Source organism: Ciconia boyciana, chromosome 31 (genome assembly GCF_034638445.1).
Source record: "Ciconia boyciana chromosome 31, ASM3463844v1, whole genome shotgun sequence".
Lineage (NCBI taxonomy): Eukaryota > Metazoa > Chordata > Aves > Ciconiiformes > Ciconiidae > Ciconia > Ciconia boyciana.
Window position 1 is genome coordinate 1425534 of NC_132964.1, and position 13406 is coordinate 1438939.

At 47.9% G+C, this 13406-nt stretch overlaps 1 protein-coding gene across 6 annotated transcripts in view; it reads left to right on the plus strand.

Annotated features, from left to right (window-relative positions):
• BRD4 (bromodomain containing 4) overlaps nucleotides 1-13406 on the plus strand; it is an 84546-nt gene that overhangs the window by 41907 nt on the left and 29233 nt on the right. For 5 of the 6 annotated variants that reach the window (XM_072848351.1, XM_072848349.1, XM_072848353.1 and 2 more), the window contains 4 exons: nucleotides 30-165; nucleotides 4966-5249; nucleotides 5805-6164; nucleotides 8178-8306. In XM_072848351.1, the coding sequence (XP_072704452.1) occupies nucleotides 30-165; nucleotides 4966-5249; nucleotides 5805-6164; nucleotides 8178-8306 (909 nt within the window). The remainder of the gene's footprint in view (nucleotides 1-29; nucleotides 166-4965; nucleotides 5250-5804; nucleotides 6165-8177; nucleotides 8307-13406) is intronic. The other variant, XM_072848354.1, reaches the window with a different exon arrangement.

The following is a 13406-nucleotide window of genomic DNA, read 5'->3' on the forward strand; positions in this document are numbered from 1 at the left end:
CTAATTTATGGTATCTGTTTTTCCTTCAGCCAGGGGATGACATAGTCTTAATGGCGGAAGCTCTAGAAAAGCTTTTCCTGCAGAAAATCTCCGAAATGACCCAAGAGGAAACGGAAATCGTCATAGCCCAGACGAAAGGAAGAGGACGTGCGAGGAAGGAAGCAGGTACGATGCTTATTCGTCCAACGCTCGCGGTTAAACCACGCTCAACTTCAGGCGGTGTCTTGCCCGCAAGCTCCAACGCAGGGACCTGGTTTCATCTGGCATAAATTGGGGTGTTTAATTGGGGTGTTAATTAAACCCAGCCATCCGTCCATGGGATTGTCGTGGTCGTCGGTGTTCTCGGTGCCTCGCTTTATCGCGTAGAGCGTCTAAAATTGGGTGGGAAGGAGGGTGGCTGCCTCATGCTCTTGCCTATCTGCGTGAGACTCTCTCCGGTGAAAGGCAGGGCTAGGTGAGGTCTTAAAAGTCCCTCATCCGTGGCTTCTGGGCATCGTTTTTGGGGGAGGAGGAGTGTTGGGGACAGACTTTGCGGTAAATACAACGCTGCTGAGGCACGTGTATTTACAGTGCCGGTGAAACGTCATCGTTCCCTGCTTTTCCACAAAGGTAAAAAGCTGAGAGCGATAATAGAAATGTTTAATTTCTGCTGTCGGGGAGCTGAGATGAGGACCTGTCCCTCGCAATACCTCGAGGGTAAAGCAGAGCTATTAAAAAGCAGCACGAACTCTGTTGGATCAGATCTCTTTGAGTTTCACAGCCGCTTTTCACGTCCTCCCGGATGGACTCGGTGCCGTAAAAAAGCTGCGTTGTGTTAGAAAAGAATCGGGGACGCCGGAGGGACCGATGGCAACGTGACGGCTACAGACCGACGGGGGAATCCTGGCGCGGAGAGCGTCTGAAAACAGTTCGGAGCGTCGCAACCCACCGCTGTCCTCTGTAGAACTTCCTCAAGTTATAATTTCCACACCTCATTTATTAATTTTAGCGATGATTGGGGATAGATAATGATGCTTGACGAGCTTACCGTCCTTCGAAGGGACGCCTTGCCCCAGGCGAGGTGGAACGCCGCTCCCCGAAGATGAATTCACTTTGGGCAGACCTGACCCGTGCTCAGCCAGAATCCCAGAAACCCCTTTTTTTTGCGGCCAGACTGATTCATTTACCTTGTCTTGCTCTTTTTCAGGGCTGAAATATTAACCTGCACGCTTTAGGCTCTGCATAAATTTGAACCGCAGCATTTTGAATCCTATTTGAGGTTATAAATTGGTAAAACGATGTATTTGTGTCTGTTCATACCTTAAGACTTCACATTAATGATGTAGGCTTGGTTTTTTTTGAAGCTTGGCTCCCGGATTAATAATTTACAGGATCAAAAAGTACCATTTTGCTTACTTAATCCAGTCCTCTCTCTGCTACGTGATATAAAAGCACGGTTCAAGCACCGATTCATTTATTTACAGTCTGTCTCGTAGAAGAACATCTAATATAGAGTAAAAAAAAAAATCTCTGCCAGCAGCTTAGAGGAGGAGCGTGCTAATGAGCTGCCAAGTTTGGTATTTTCCTGCTACGTTTCTGGTCTGAACTCTGCAGCCCTGTCTCCTCTTTAAATAATTTTGTTACATTGAAAGCTCCCCCGGTTTCGAATCCGCTTTCTCCGTAATAATCGAATTCTTTCACTACAAGGGATTTTTTCCAATCTTTTAATCCTCCATCTGTGAACCCTCTCCGGTTTTTCACACCAATAACTGTGCAAACCATAAGTGGACATAGATGTAACTGCTGCTAGAGGTAAAACAGCCTTCTGATTCCCCTGTTTATACCTCAAGGATTTCATTAGCTCATTTTGGGGGGACATCAACCCTTCCGTAGGCTCAACGTTGGCTGCCGATGCCGTCGGATCGTTCATCAAAGGGCCGAGAACATCCTGGCCGTGATTTGATTTCAACGGCACCTCATCAGACCCGTGTCCGCTTTCAAGATCTCCTTCTTAATTTTAAACATCTCTCATCTCCACCTTGTATCGGTCTCATTCTTTTAACCCAAACGCCGTGCGATACCGAGGCAAATGTCACGTGCAGGAGTGTCACCAAGCTTGTGTCACCAAAAAAAAAAGATGCTTTGACCGTATTTACTGCCTGCGAGCTGGCGCGAGTGTCCCGCGACCCTTCTGGAGTGCTGTGAATCCTCGTGTCTCTTCTTGTCTCGGCCTCGGACTGGTTGTGCTGGGATCTGAACTGGTTATTTTTCGAGGTTTACTGGAAAATTGGCAGGAGATGGCCAGGGATTTTGACGGTCGAAGGCTTTGGGGACCATTTGTCTGGGTAATAGAGAAGAAATCGGACTTTGGTAGTTGCAGTTGAGCTGTTGGAAGAGAAAACATTTCTGTAGTGCCATCACCCGGACAGCGAGTGCAAATTCAAAGCAGCAATATTCACTAAATCCCCTGAGTCTGCCCCGATTTATGATTGACAATCGTCATCTTTCTGCGCGGAGGGACTTCAGAGCATTTTCACAACATCTCGTCATCTAAAACACCGAGGAACGCAAAAAGGGTCGTAAAGCCGACTGAAACAACTTGAATTATTTTGGCTTTTATTTTCGTTTCCCTTCCCTTGGCGGTTTTTCGCCATCCCCGTCTCTCCGTTACAAGGCTGCGTGTGTGTCCACGCGTGTTTTTCTTGCACGGCTCCAATTCTGCTTCTCTCTGTGTCGTTGAGTCCTTTCGGCTTCATGAAATCCAGGTTTTAAAGCACCAACAAACCCAACTGATGCTTTTTTTCCCTGCGCGTGACCAAGTCGTGATGACTTGTAGCTGAGATATTTTTTTTTAACTGTTATTTTTTTTTAGGCATTACCCCTGATACTCCATTACTGTGTGCAGGGAGAAGCTCTCCTTGGTTAGAAAATTATTGGTTAGAAAATTATTTCTCAGCATCGCTTTGAAGGAGCAGCGATGAAATCACCGCTAGAGAAGATCTTTTTACCTACGACGGCGTAGAGAGGCGCTTACAAATGGGTCTCCTTTTCTCTGCCGCGACCCTATAGCGTATATAACGTGTAGGTCCCCACCTGAGCTCATCACCCTCCAGCTCCCTTCGCCTATAGTATTGACCGGCTCTCCCAAGGGAGCCGTAGGTTCATCCAGAAACCCTATATGGCCCATATGTGGTCTGGGGCATCCCACACCCGGCACTTCTCAATTGGGATTTACTATATAGAATAATATAATAATATAGTAGAATAATAGAATGGAATAATAGAATGGAATAATAGAATGGAATAATAGAATAGAATAATAGAATAACTATATTTACTATATAGAATATCTATTCAGGGACCTGCCAGATCATTTTCCTCTAGTCTGCTCCGCTTTCCGTTAAATCCTATTGTGCGCTAAATTCAGTGTATAATAACCGATTTGGGGTTAAATTATGAAAAACCAGGTGTGGTGCTGGCCGGAAAGCTTTGCTGGAAAAACCCCGTGGGTTTCTAGTAGAAATCTCAAGCTCGAGATGAAGCGTGTTGGCTTTGCCTAAGCGATGTAGAGCTTCTCTACGGGATCCCAGCGGGGACCACGGGATCCCTCTGGCTACGAGTCCCCACCTGATTGAGAGACATCAGCACTCCGCTGTCATTTTGCAAGGAGAACGGGATGAAAACTCCCGATTTTATTCTCTTAATAAGTTGCGGTTCCATTTTTAGCAGAAATAAGCTCGCTAGCGGTCGTAGTTGAGCATCTCTTAATGGGCGACGTTTTTCTAGTGGGATTGCAATAACTGCAGCTCCTGGGGACTGACCGGGAGCAAATCTGGCTGCGTTTCTTTTCTAATTAATGATTTTTTGGGAGGAGAATTGCGGAAGAGGTGTTGGATAGCCGGCAAGGCAGGACACACAGCTAACGTGTCACGCTCGGGAGAGTCTCCTTGTTGAGAGAGCGGTGGAATAGCAGCCAAAATCCAGTCTGTGCAGCCTGGGAGGTGAGCCCAGGTACAGGATTTCTCTCTGCGTAAAGGATAGTCCCCGTGTTTTGAAAAATACCGAGCTCTCTTCTTCCTGAAGATCTAAATCCAATTCTTGCTAACGAGGAATGTTTTGATATCTGACGGAAGGTGCTCCTGTAATACCTGCTGATCCCAAACCTTCTCCAGACCTGAGGACTTTGGGGTTGATCACACTTTGCTGATACCTCCGTCTTGAAGGTCTGCTGGTGGTGTTCCCCAAGATCATCCAGGCGTCGCAGCATTCCTCTTTTTTCCGTGGCGGAAAGTTTGGAAGCTTGGTCAGAGCTTTGCTCTGCAAAGGAGCAGCAGCCCCAGCAAGGAGGTGACTTCCCCAGGGCCACTAGAAGGTCCGAGGACAGCGCTGATGTTTCCAACCTCGTGTCCCAACCTCTACGGTCGAAATCGCCTAACGAGGACCTCGCTCTCCAGCCGTCGGGAGAGTTTTCCCCCAGACAGTAGCAGCTGCCGTGACTTAAATCACCAAGAATTAAGAAACTCTTGGTGGTAACGGAGTACAACATTGCTCCTGAAGGAAGAGCTGCCCAGTTTTGGCTCCAAAATGATGATAGTCAAGAACCGTTGCCTAGGAAAAAAGGGTAGGCAGGAAAAGAAGCACTCATCTTCTTGCCCTGCCTGCAAGAAATCTTGTGTGAAGGGAAGGGGAAAGAGAGGAGGACACCTTTGGCCTGATCTCGGTCTTTTTCTGGAGGGGTTTTGGCCCAGTTAGGTCCCGAGCTTCTTCACCATTTCACCTCGCGAGCCATAAAAGTAATCCTCATGAAGGAAAACGTGGCGAGCGTTTGTCCCTGACTGGTTGCTCAAGAACGGGAACTGCAAGATAGGAATTATCTAATGAGTAATGTTCTTTAAATGGTGTTATTACGAAAAGTTAATTGTTTTTCCCGTTCAAACAATTAAGTTGGAAGAGAGAAGCAACCTTTTCTTTCTTTTCTCTTGGCAGTGACATCCAAACCAGGATCATCCACGGTACCGAACGCAACCCAAGCATCGTCCCCGGCGCAGACGCAGGCGCCGCAGCAAAACCTCCAGTCTGCGCAGACGACTCATTCCTTTCCTTCCGTCACCCCCGACCTCATCGTCCAGACCCCAGTAATGACGATGGTGCCTCCTCAACCTCCTGTGCCGCCTCTGCCTGCTCCCCAGGCCCCCGCGCCGCCGGCCCCGGCTCCCCAGCCCATCCAGCCTCACCCTCCCGTTATCCCAACACCCGCCCAGCCCGTGAAGGTGAGTAATTCCTTAATTATCTTAACGTGACAGCTTAAATTATCTTGACGGCCTAGAAACGCCACGGTTGGCCAAGTGGTCGCCCTTTGCTTTGCTGCTGGGGTCTCATTTTAAGGTGAACGGCCGCCGTTTGGTCAAAAAATTCATGGTTTGAGAAACACGAGGAGCCTACGGTGACCCTCTCTGACACCGGTTAAAGTTAGACATGATGAACTCCACCCAGGTTTGCGTGGAAACCCCGTTCATTCTCTTAAAACCTTCCTTCCTTGAGCTTTATATGACTCGGGAAGAAAGTCTTGGCTTGCTGAAGTGACTCATGCCCTTGGCCTTTGCTGGTACGACGAAGATGATCCATACGTTTTTCTGTAGAGCTCAGTACAGACCGACAATATCTGAATATTTTTGGAAGGGCTTCCGATGTCCTTCTCATAGCGTTGCCGTGAGGCTTGAGTCACTAGCGATGGTGAATCCAAGTCAACGCTACAAGAAACACGACGTGGTTGAAGGCAAAAGTATGATGCCAAAAGTAATATTGCTTTATTTGCTCGGTTATAGACAAAAAAAGGGGTGAAGAGGAAAGCAGACACCACGACACCAACGACCATCGACCCAATTCATGAATCGTCATCGCTGCCCGCCGAACCCAAGTCCACCAAGTTGGGTCCGCGCCGGGAAAGCAGCCGCCCGGTAAAGCCTCCAAAGAAGGATGTTCCAGACTCTCAACAACACGTGGTAGAAAAGAGTAGCAAAATATCCGAGCAGTTAAAATACTGCAGCGGGATCATCAAAGAGATGTTTGCCAAGAAACACGCTGCCTACGCCTGGCCCTTCTACAAACCTGTGGATGTGGAAGCTCTGGGACTGCACGATTATTGCGATATCATTAAGCATCCCATGGATCTGAGCACAATCAAAGTAAGCTCAGGTTTATAGGAGGGGGAGGTCGGGGTCTGAGCAGAAAAAAGATCGGTTTCTCCCCACGCGTGCGCACCAGGCGTCTTCAGCTGTCTGCCAGATTTATTTTGGCCGTAGGTTTCTGGTACATTTGGTCTCTCTTATTTGCCTCTTGCTGTTACCCTGACATTTGGGAAAAACAAACAAGCCGGCATCCTTCCAGAAGAGCTCTTGAGAAACGCTCGCACGGGTTTTTTATAGAAAATTTCCATTACTGTATAAATCTACCCTTTTTTTTTAGCCCAGGAGATGGCCTCAGAGAGCATAAATCACAGGAGTAAGGGGATTCGATTTAAAAAAACCCCATTTTCCATTCTTTTTAAAATAAAGGCCTGTCTTTTTGAAGTTGTCTCTCTAAATCGGTCTTCTGTTAAGCACAGGTAGTGCCCGCTAGTTTAAAATTGCTTCATTTTAACGAGCGACTGCAAATTCATCCACATTTCCCCTTGAAACGTTAGTTCATTATTGGAGTTGTTTAATTTTAAAAAGTGACTGCAAAGTCATCCACGTTTCCCATTGAAATGTTAATTCCTGGTTTAGAAGTCTGACTTTTTACCTAGGAAACCTTAATTCGTTATTTAGAAGTCTTTATCTTTTTGGTTATCAAGTGTTAATTCCTTATTTAGAAGTCTAACTTTGGCTAGGAAACCTTAATTCCTTATTTAGAAGTCTTTAACTCTTTAGTTACCAAACCTTAATTCATGATTTGGAAGTCTTTAACTTTTTAGCTACGGGATGAACTTGCGTGCGTGCAGTTTAAGCTTAGCTCTAACTCCTGCTTCGCCCAGTTTGGGCCTGCGTTTTAAAACCAGAGGACTGAACTTTCCCTTCCCACTCCTTGCCGAGGTTACACCAGGGATGAAGCCGACGAGGATCGCGGCTCTGCCTTCCTCACGGCGTTTCGGACCTGGAGGGTCTTGGTGGGCCAAACCTTGGAGATGCCGAGTTAAAATCTTGGCTTTGGCTTTTTCCTTTCTCCTCCGGACTGGCCGGCGATGAGCGTTAGGTCTTGCACGTCCGTTGCTGCCTGTACATCTCGCTGCCCAACTGTCTGGCAGGGCTGCGTGTCTGAGGTCACCCTTGGCAGATGTTGCCGGGACAGCTGTGGAGCGTTCTTCGTCTTCCAGTTGTCCAACTCAACCCCGCTTTCCCAGGGAGGGAGAAGGAGGCGTGAAGCTTCTCTTGGCTCAGCTGGCGTTGCCACAGCTGGATGCGGCGTTCGGGGGGATGAGGGGTCATCTCGAGGCTGTCTCCACCCGGATCAGGCCTCCCAGCTGGAGGGAGGAGGGACAGGAGCAGGTCTGTGCCCTCCTAGGGTGGAGGACCAAGCTCTAGAGACGCCAGCTTGGTTCCTGGAGGAAGGGTGGATGGTTGAAAGCAGGTGAAATGGTTGAATCCTGTCCCCTGCCTCAACAAAGTCATCTTCTTCCATCGTTGGGTGAAGGACCATCCTGGTGTCCTCTGTCCCTCCAACCAGACTACGCCGTTAAAACTCTTGAGATCTTCCTTTGAGGGGAACGATCTGAGCAAAGCCCACCATATTCTTCTGCTAACGCACGATCACGTGGAGGTTTAGCCCTTCTTGGTTGAGGTCAGGTGGAGCCCAGGGTTCGTACTCCTGGCCTTCAACACCGCTCTTCAACACAGCATCCCCGTTCGGTTCTTCCTCCAAACCGCCTAGCTGCTATCAACCACGTAGACAGCGAGAAGGTGGCTTGGAGAGCACGTAGTCCTCTTTTGAACATCATTGAGGATGCCCGTAGTCGGCTCTAATTTTTTATAAACCAGCCGCAATCCTTCGTTTGACCAAAATCAGTCGTTCTTTTGACCAAAATCAGTCGTTCCAGCATAGGGAGAAAATGGGTGCGTGAAATCCGTGGGCTGTATTTACTCAATCAATCCATTTGTTGTATTTGCACCGTTAATAGCGGAGAGTTTTTTGTTTGGTTTTTATTTTCCTCTCCTCCTTTCTAGTCTAAACTGGAGAACCGGGAATACCGAGATGCTCAGGAATTCGCGGCGGACGTACGATTGATGTTCTCCAATTGCTATAAGTACAACCCCGCTGATCACGAGGTGGTGGCCATGGCACGGAAACTGCAGGTAAGGACGCGCGTTGTCGCAGCCCGCTTCGGTTTTCGATGAACGTCGGCGTCTCGCTTGACTTATTTCTCCAGCGTAAGGGCCACGTAGTCCTGAAATAACATAAAAAAAATGCCAGCGTGGTAGATAACGGTGAAAAAATGATCCTTTTTGCTGTGGAAATGGTGCAAGGAGTGAGCGGACTCAGCCCAATTTGCTTCTTTAAACTTTTTATTTTGTTTAATAGCGTCTTTTTCGTGTCTTCTTACCTTTTCGATAAAGGAATAGGAAGGAAAAGCACGGCTCCAAAATGTCACTTTTCTCCCAAAAACACCTTGAAAGAAAATAAGTGACAGTACCTACTTGGTTGTGCTTTTTTAATTACCTCTTCCGCTGAAGTTTTGTGCTCTCCGCTCATTCCTGAAGGGTTTGTAGTTAACGAATTAGCTGATAAAGAAGCCCCATGTCTCAAGCGAAGTGCTCGGCTTAACGCACGCGCTCCGCCGCTCCACAAAATCATCTCGATTCCCTCGTTTCTTGGTAATTCGGAGCTGCTACGCGAGGGCGCTTGGCCGAAGCGGGGAAAAGCACTTGGCTCCGACCGGATCTGGGAGAGACCGAGCTCGTTTCGGTGCTAAAGGAGCTCGCGGCAGCCGCAGAGAACCACTGCAGGGGGACAAAGAGCTTCCTCTGTTTGGTTTTTTGACCCAAACCTTTCAACACCTCGCATTAAAAACGCTCGGGCGTTCCCCATCGCCGTGATTTCAGGCAGTGCGTTCGTTCCCTTAAATGCTGATTTCTCCTTTTTTTTTTTTTTTTGCCTTGGGAGGATTGTGGGTGCAGTTGTATGTTTTCTAAAGAAATAAGCTTTCCTGCCGTACGTCGCTCAATCCCTCCTTAATAACCTCACCGTGTCACATCTGATACCAACCAAGCGGGCTGGGAGCTGCCGGGGAGTCCCCAAAATCCGCGTGGAGCTGCGTGCCGGGCGCCGGAAAGACGCCTCGGCCGCGGTGAGGAGGGGACGCAGGATGGGCTCGGCGGGATGCGAGACGTACGCGAGGACACGGGAAGCAAATCCGTAAGGGAAGAGGTTTTATTAGCGTAGAAAAGTGCAACTCCAGCGGCATGGAGCAGGACGACGCGGCGGCGGAGCTCTCGCTGTGTGAAAGGAGAAGAAAATCAGCGTGGTTCGCTGTAACCTTCAGAAAACGGGTTGAGAAGGGGTCTGAGTTACACCAGAAAGCACCGGAGAGATGGGAAAAACCTCTTAGATTGGAGGAAAAGCTATTAAATTGGGGGGGAAGCTGTTAAATTGGGGGGGAAGCTGTTAAACTGAGGGAAAAACTACTAGGTTGCAGGATGTTTGACTCGATAAACAACCAAAAAAAAGGAGAAATTGGATATTAATAGCTTTGCTGGGTTCTGCTAAGTGGAAACCTCGCTTAAAAACCTCTGTGTGACGCAGCTTCCCCCTCCGCTGAAGTCGAAGGAACTTTCCAGAAAACATCGGCTTGTGAAAAGCTGCCAGCTGTTTTGTTTCGATCCAGATGTGAAGCTGCGACCGAGGGCCAAGGAAACAAAGCGGTGGCGAACCCGGCACGCGCGTCCTCCGAGATGTGTCCTCGGTTTTCAGGCGCTCGTGGTTTTTTGTGACGCTTTGTTAAAATTACAGCTCAGGTTTGGGCTGGTTTAGTTTGAGACGAGTATATGCTGAGTAAATGCGTGTTTCGGCTTGCTTTTAGCGTGAATTTAGTAGAATTCAGCATCTTAGTCATGTTTTTTCTGGATTTTATGGTAAGTAGACGCCTGGAAAACACGATGCTCCCCCTCTGGCTGCTCTTTTGTTCTTGTTTTGGTCTAACGAAGAACTTCGCAGCCCCTTTAAGCGACGTCTTGGAACGTTTTCCAGCCAGCAGCAGAACGAATCGGAGCTGAAATTCCCGTCGCTCTTATCGCAGGCTGAAGAGTTTCACGGAAACTTGTGACTTTTCTTTTCTTCGCCCCATTTTATGGGGGAAATTCCTCTGCGACCGGCATCGCCAGGTGATGCCGTCTGGACCGAGGGCTGTATGAAATCAGGATTTCATCCTCATCAATCCCGTGGACAGGCTCGGGAACACGTCCCTGTGTTCAACCACTCGAGAAACTTTTATTTCTGCCATAAAGATGAAAAAAAGTGGCGTTTTGAATGTAATAGTCCCCAGAAAACGGGCATTAAATTTCAGAGCAGCCCCGTAGGGGCGATGCGACGGAGGTGGGTACCAAAATTACCGACTGGATTCCGCTCCCCACCTGGCTGAGCCCAAGCCGTCACCTCTCCGTTTGCTTTTCCCGTGCCCAGAAAAACTGATTTCAGAAATAAAATTTTTAAAAAGGGAGGTTTCTGGAGCACTGCTGAGATTTGGAAACAAGGCTGAGGATTCAAGTTTGGACTTCCCGTAAACAATATACGTGACGGCTTGCTTAATAGTCGGCCCCGGTCGCTGCCTGCTGCGTTTTCCCCCCGTCCTGGAAACATCAACCTCTGAAATAACTCGTTTTTCTGCTTTTTGTTACCGCTTCATCGTCGGAAAATGATTTCTTGGATTTTCGGGGTTAACGCCAGCTCGTGGCAGAGATTTATGGTTTCTGTTTGTCCGAGCGAGGACAGGTCAGCGGTACCGGTACCGGTGATGTACAAAACAGAATCCCTGATTAAAAAGGCGTTAATTAGCTCGTTATCTGCTCACGGGGTTTTTCTCTTCCATCCTTTCCTGAGCGGATTCCTAGGGATCCTTCGGACACTGAGGGCTTCTTATAACCCAGGTGCTCCGAATTGATGGATCGCTTTTTAATTTCACACAAAGGAACTTCAAATTAGCCTTCCTGTTAATTAAAAGACTAGATAGGTATAAAAAAAATGAGGAAGGGTTTATTTTTGACCCTAGAGAATTTAAAAATCGAGTATATACGGTGGTGTAGCATTGCCTGCCGGTGGTGATCAAGCACTGGAATTTCTGGTTCATGGAAAACAATAATTAGGTTGTAAACAGCCATTAAGTGGAGTGAATCAGTGACAAATGTACGTGCCTGCCTCCGTCGTTCCCGCGAGCGATGCCGTCGCTGGAGGAGCTCAGAAATCTCTCCTTTTCCTCCAGCATTTTCTGCTCCTTCCCCTGAAATTTGAGCCTGAGCGCGTAAATGAAGTCAATGGCATTTCTGCCGGCAGATGGAAGCAGCAAAGCAACATCTCCAGCGCCCGGAAAAGCTGTCGCTGCTGCAAAACAAGCCCTGAATAAAGGTACGAGGAGGCTGAGGATGGAGAAAAACGGTCCGGCCCGCTCACATTGAAGAAGGAAGGTGGAAAATTAATCTCTGTCGAGGGAGGGGAGAGCCTAAGAGGTCCTTAAAATCACCAGGATGAGCCTAAACTAGAAGAGCTGGAAGCCTTCAGGAAGGAAAACGTCGCTCCCACGCTCGAGCGCTGAGTTAAATCAGCGCGGTTTGGTATCACGGGGTGTTTGACTCACGGAAGGATTGTGGATAAGTCGTATAAATCTTTATGATTTATACAACTTATGATTTATCACAACGTGCACGTGCACACGGTTAATATTTACAGTCCGTCGGGTTTGAGGAATAAACCACAGAGCTTGTCTGGTGGGTTTGTGGTCGTAGCCACGCAGCCGGGACTTGGAAAATAGAAAAAATAAATAGTAACTGTAGACTGAAAGTCAAACCTTCGGGCAGGAGGAGAAATTATCTTTTATTTTTTTATAACTGGGTATTGAGGAGGTGGACACCGACACTTGTGCCGCCTTCGGGTTGTCCATCGCTTGAGTCATCTTCTGGGAGTTGCCCGTGTCCGTACGGGCTCCAAAAGGAGCCCAGGGCGAGTTGCTAAGCTCAGAAATAAGTTCCTGACTTCTAAACACCCAAAAGCAGGTGAATCGAGCCCATTTTCAGGGCTTGCCTTGTAGGAGGCGCAAAAAAATGGTATTTTTTGTCTGCGAGTGCTTTGCCCTTCACAAGGTGGCACCTTGGGGGAAAAAAATGTCTTTTTGGGTGCAAGGGGCACTTGTTCCTCTTCTGGGAAACGAAGAAAACACGCTCCAAACCCTTCCTTCAAACGAAGTCAACAGGCACCGAGAAATACAACCGGGCTTTAAATACAACCGGGCTTTAAGTACAGCCGGGCTTTAAGTACAACCGGGCTTTAAATACAACCGGGCTTTAAGTACAACCGGGCTTTAAGTACAGCCGGGCTTTAAGTACAACCGGGCTTTAAATACAACCGGGCTTTAAGTACAACCGGGCTTTAAATACAACTGGGCTTTAAATACAACTGGGCTTTAAGTACAACCGGGCTTTAAATACAACCGGGCTTTAAGTACAGCCGGGCTTTAAGTACAGCCGGGCTTTAAGTACAACCGGGCTTTAAATACAACTGGGCTTTAAGTACAACCGGGCTTTAAATACAACCGGGCTTTAAATACAACCAGGCTTTAAGTACAACCGGGCTTTAAATACAACTGGGCTTTAAACACAGCCAGGCTCTAAAAACAACCAAGCTTTAAACACAGCCAGGCTCTAAAAACAACCAAGCTTTAAACACAGCCAGGCTCTAAACACAGCCAGGCTTTAAATACAGCCAGGCTCTAAGCACAACCAGGCTCTCCCACCTTATTTAGGTTTGTCTAGGTTATTTAAACCCAAGACAAGGACTCCTACCTTGTCGTAGGTTTAAATGAAAATGGATTTTCATATCAGGCTTTAGGAGAAAAAAGGACTTTCACATCGTTGGGATAACTGGAATTAAACCGGCTTTGCATCCCTCGCTCTTGAGGATAATGGGGAACGTCCTCGCACGTGTGTTTGGGTTGAATTGAGGTGGTTTTGACGGGACGTGGGTTGGGAAAATCCCGGCAGGCTGAAGAGGAGAAGGGATTGCAACAGCGGAGCTGCGGCTGCAACTCTGCCTTGAGCTCTCCGTGAATCCATTGCGGAAGAGGATGTAGAAGATCTCAAGAACCTGGACGTTGCGGCTTTTAAATGAGTCTTGTCCTTCTTGTCGGTAAATTTTTCCCCCCAAACCATCTTGGAGACGGTCAAAATTCCGAGTGGACTTGGAGCTTTCAG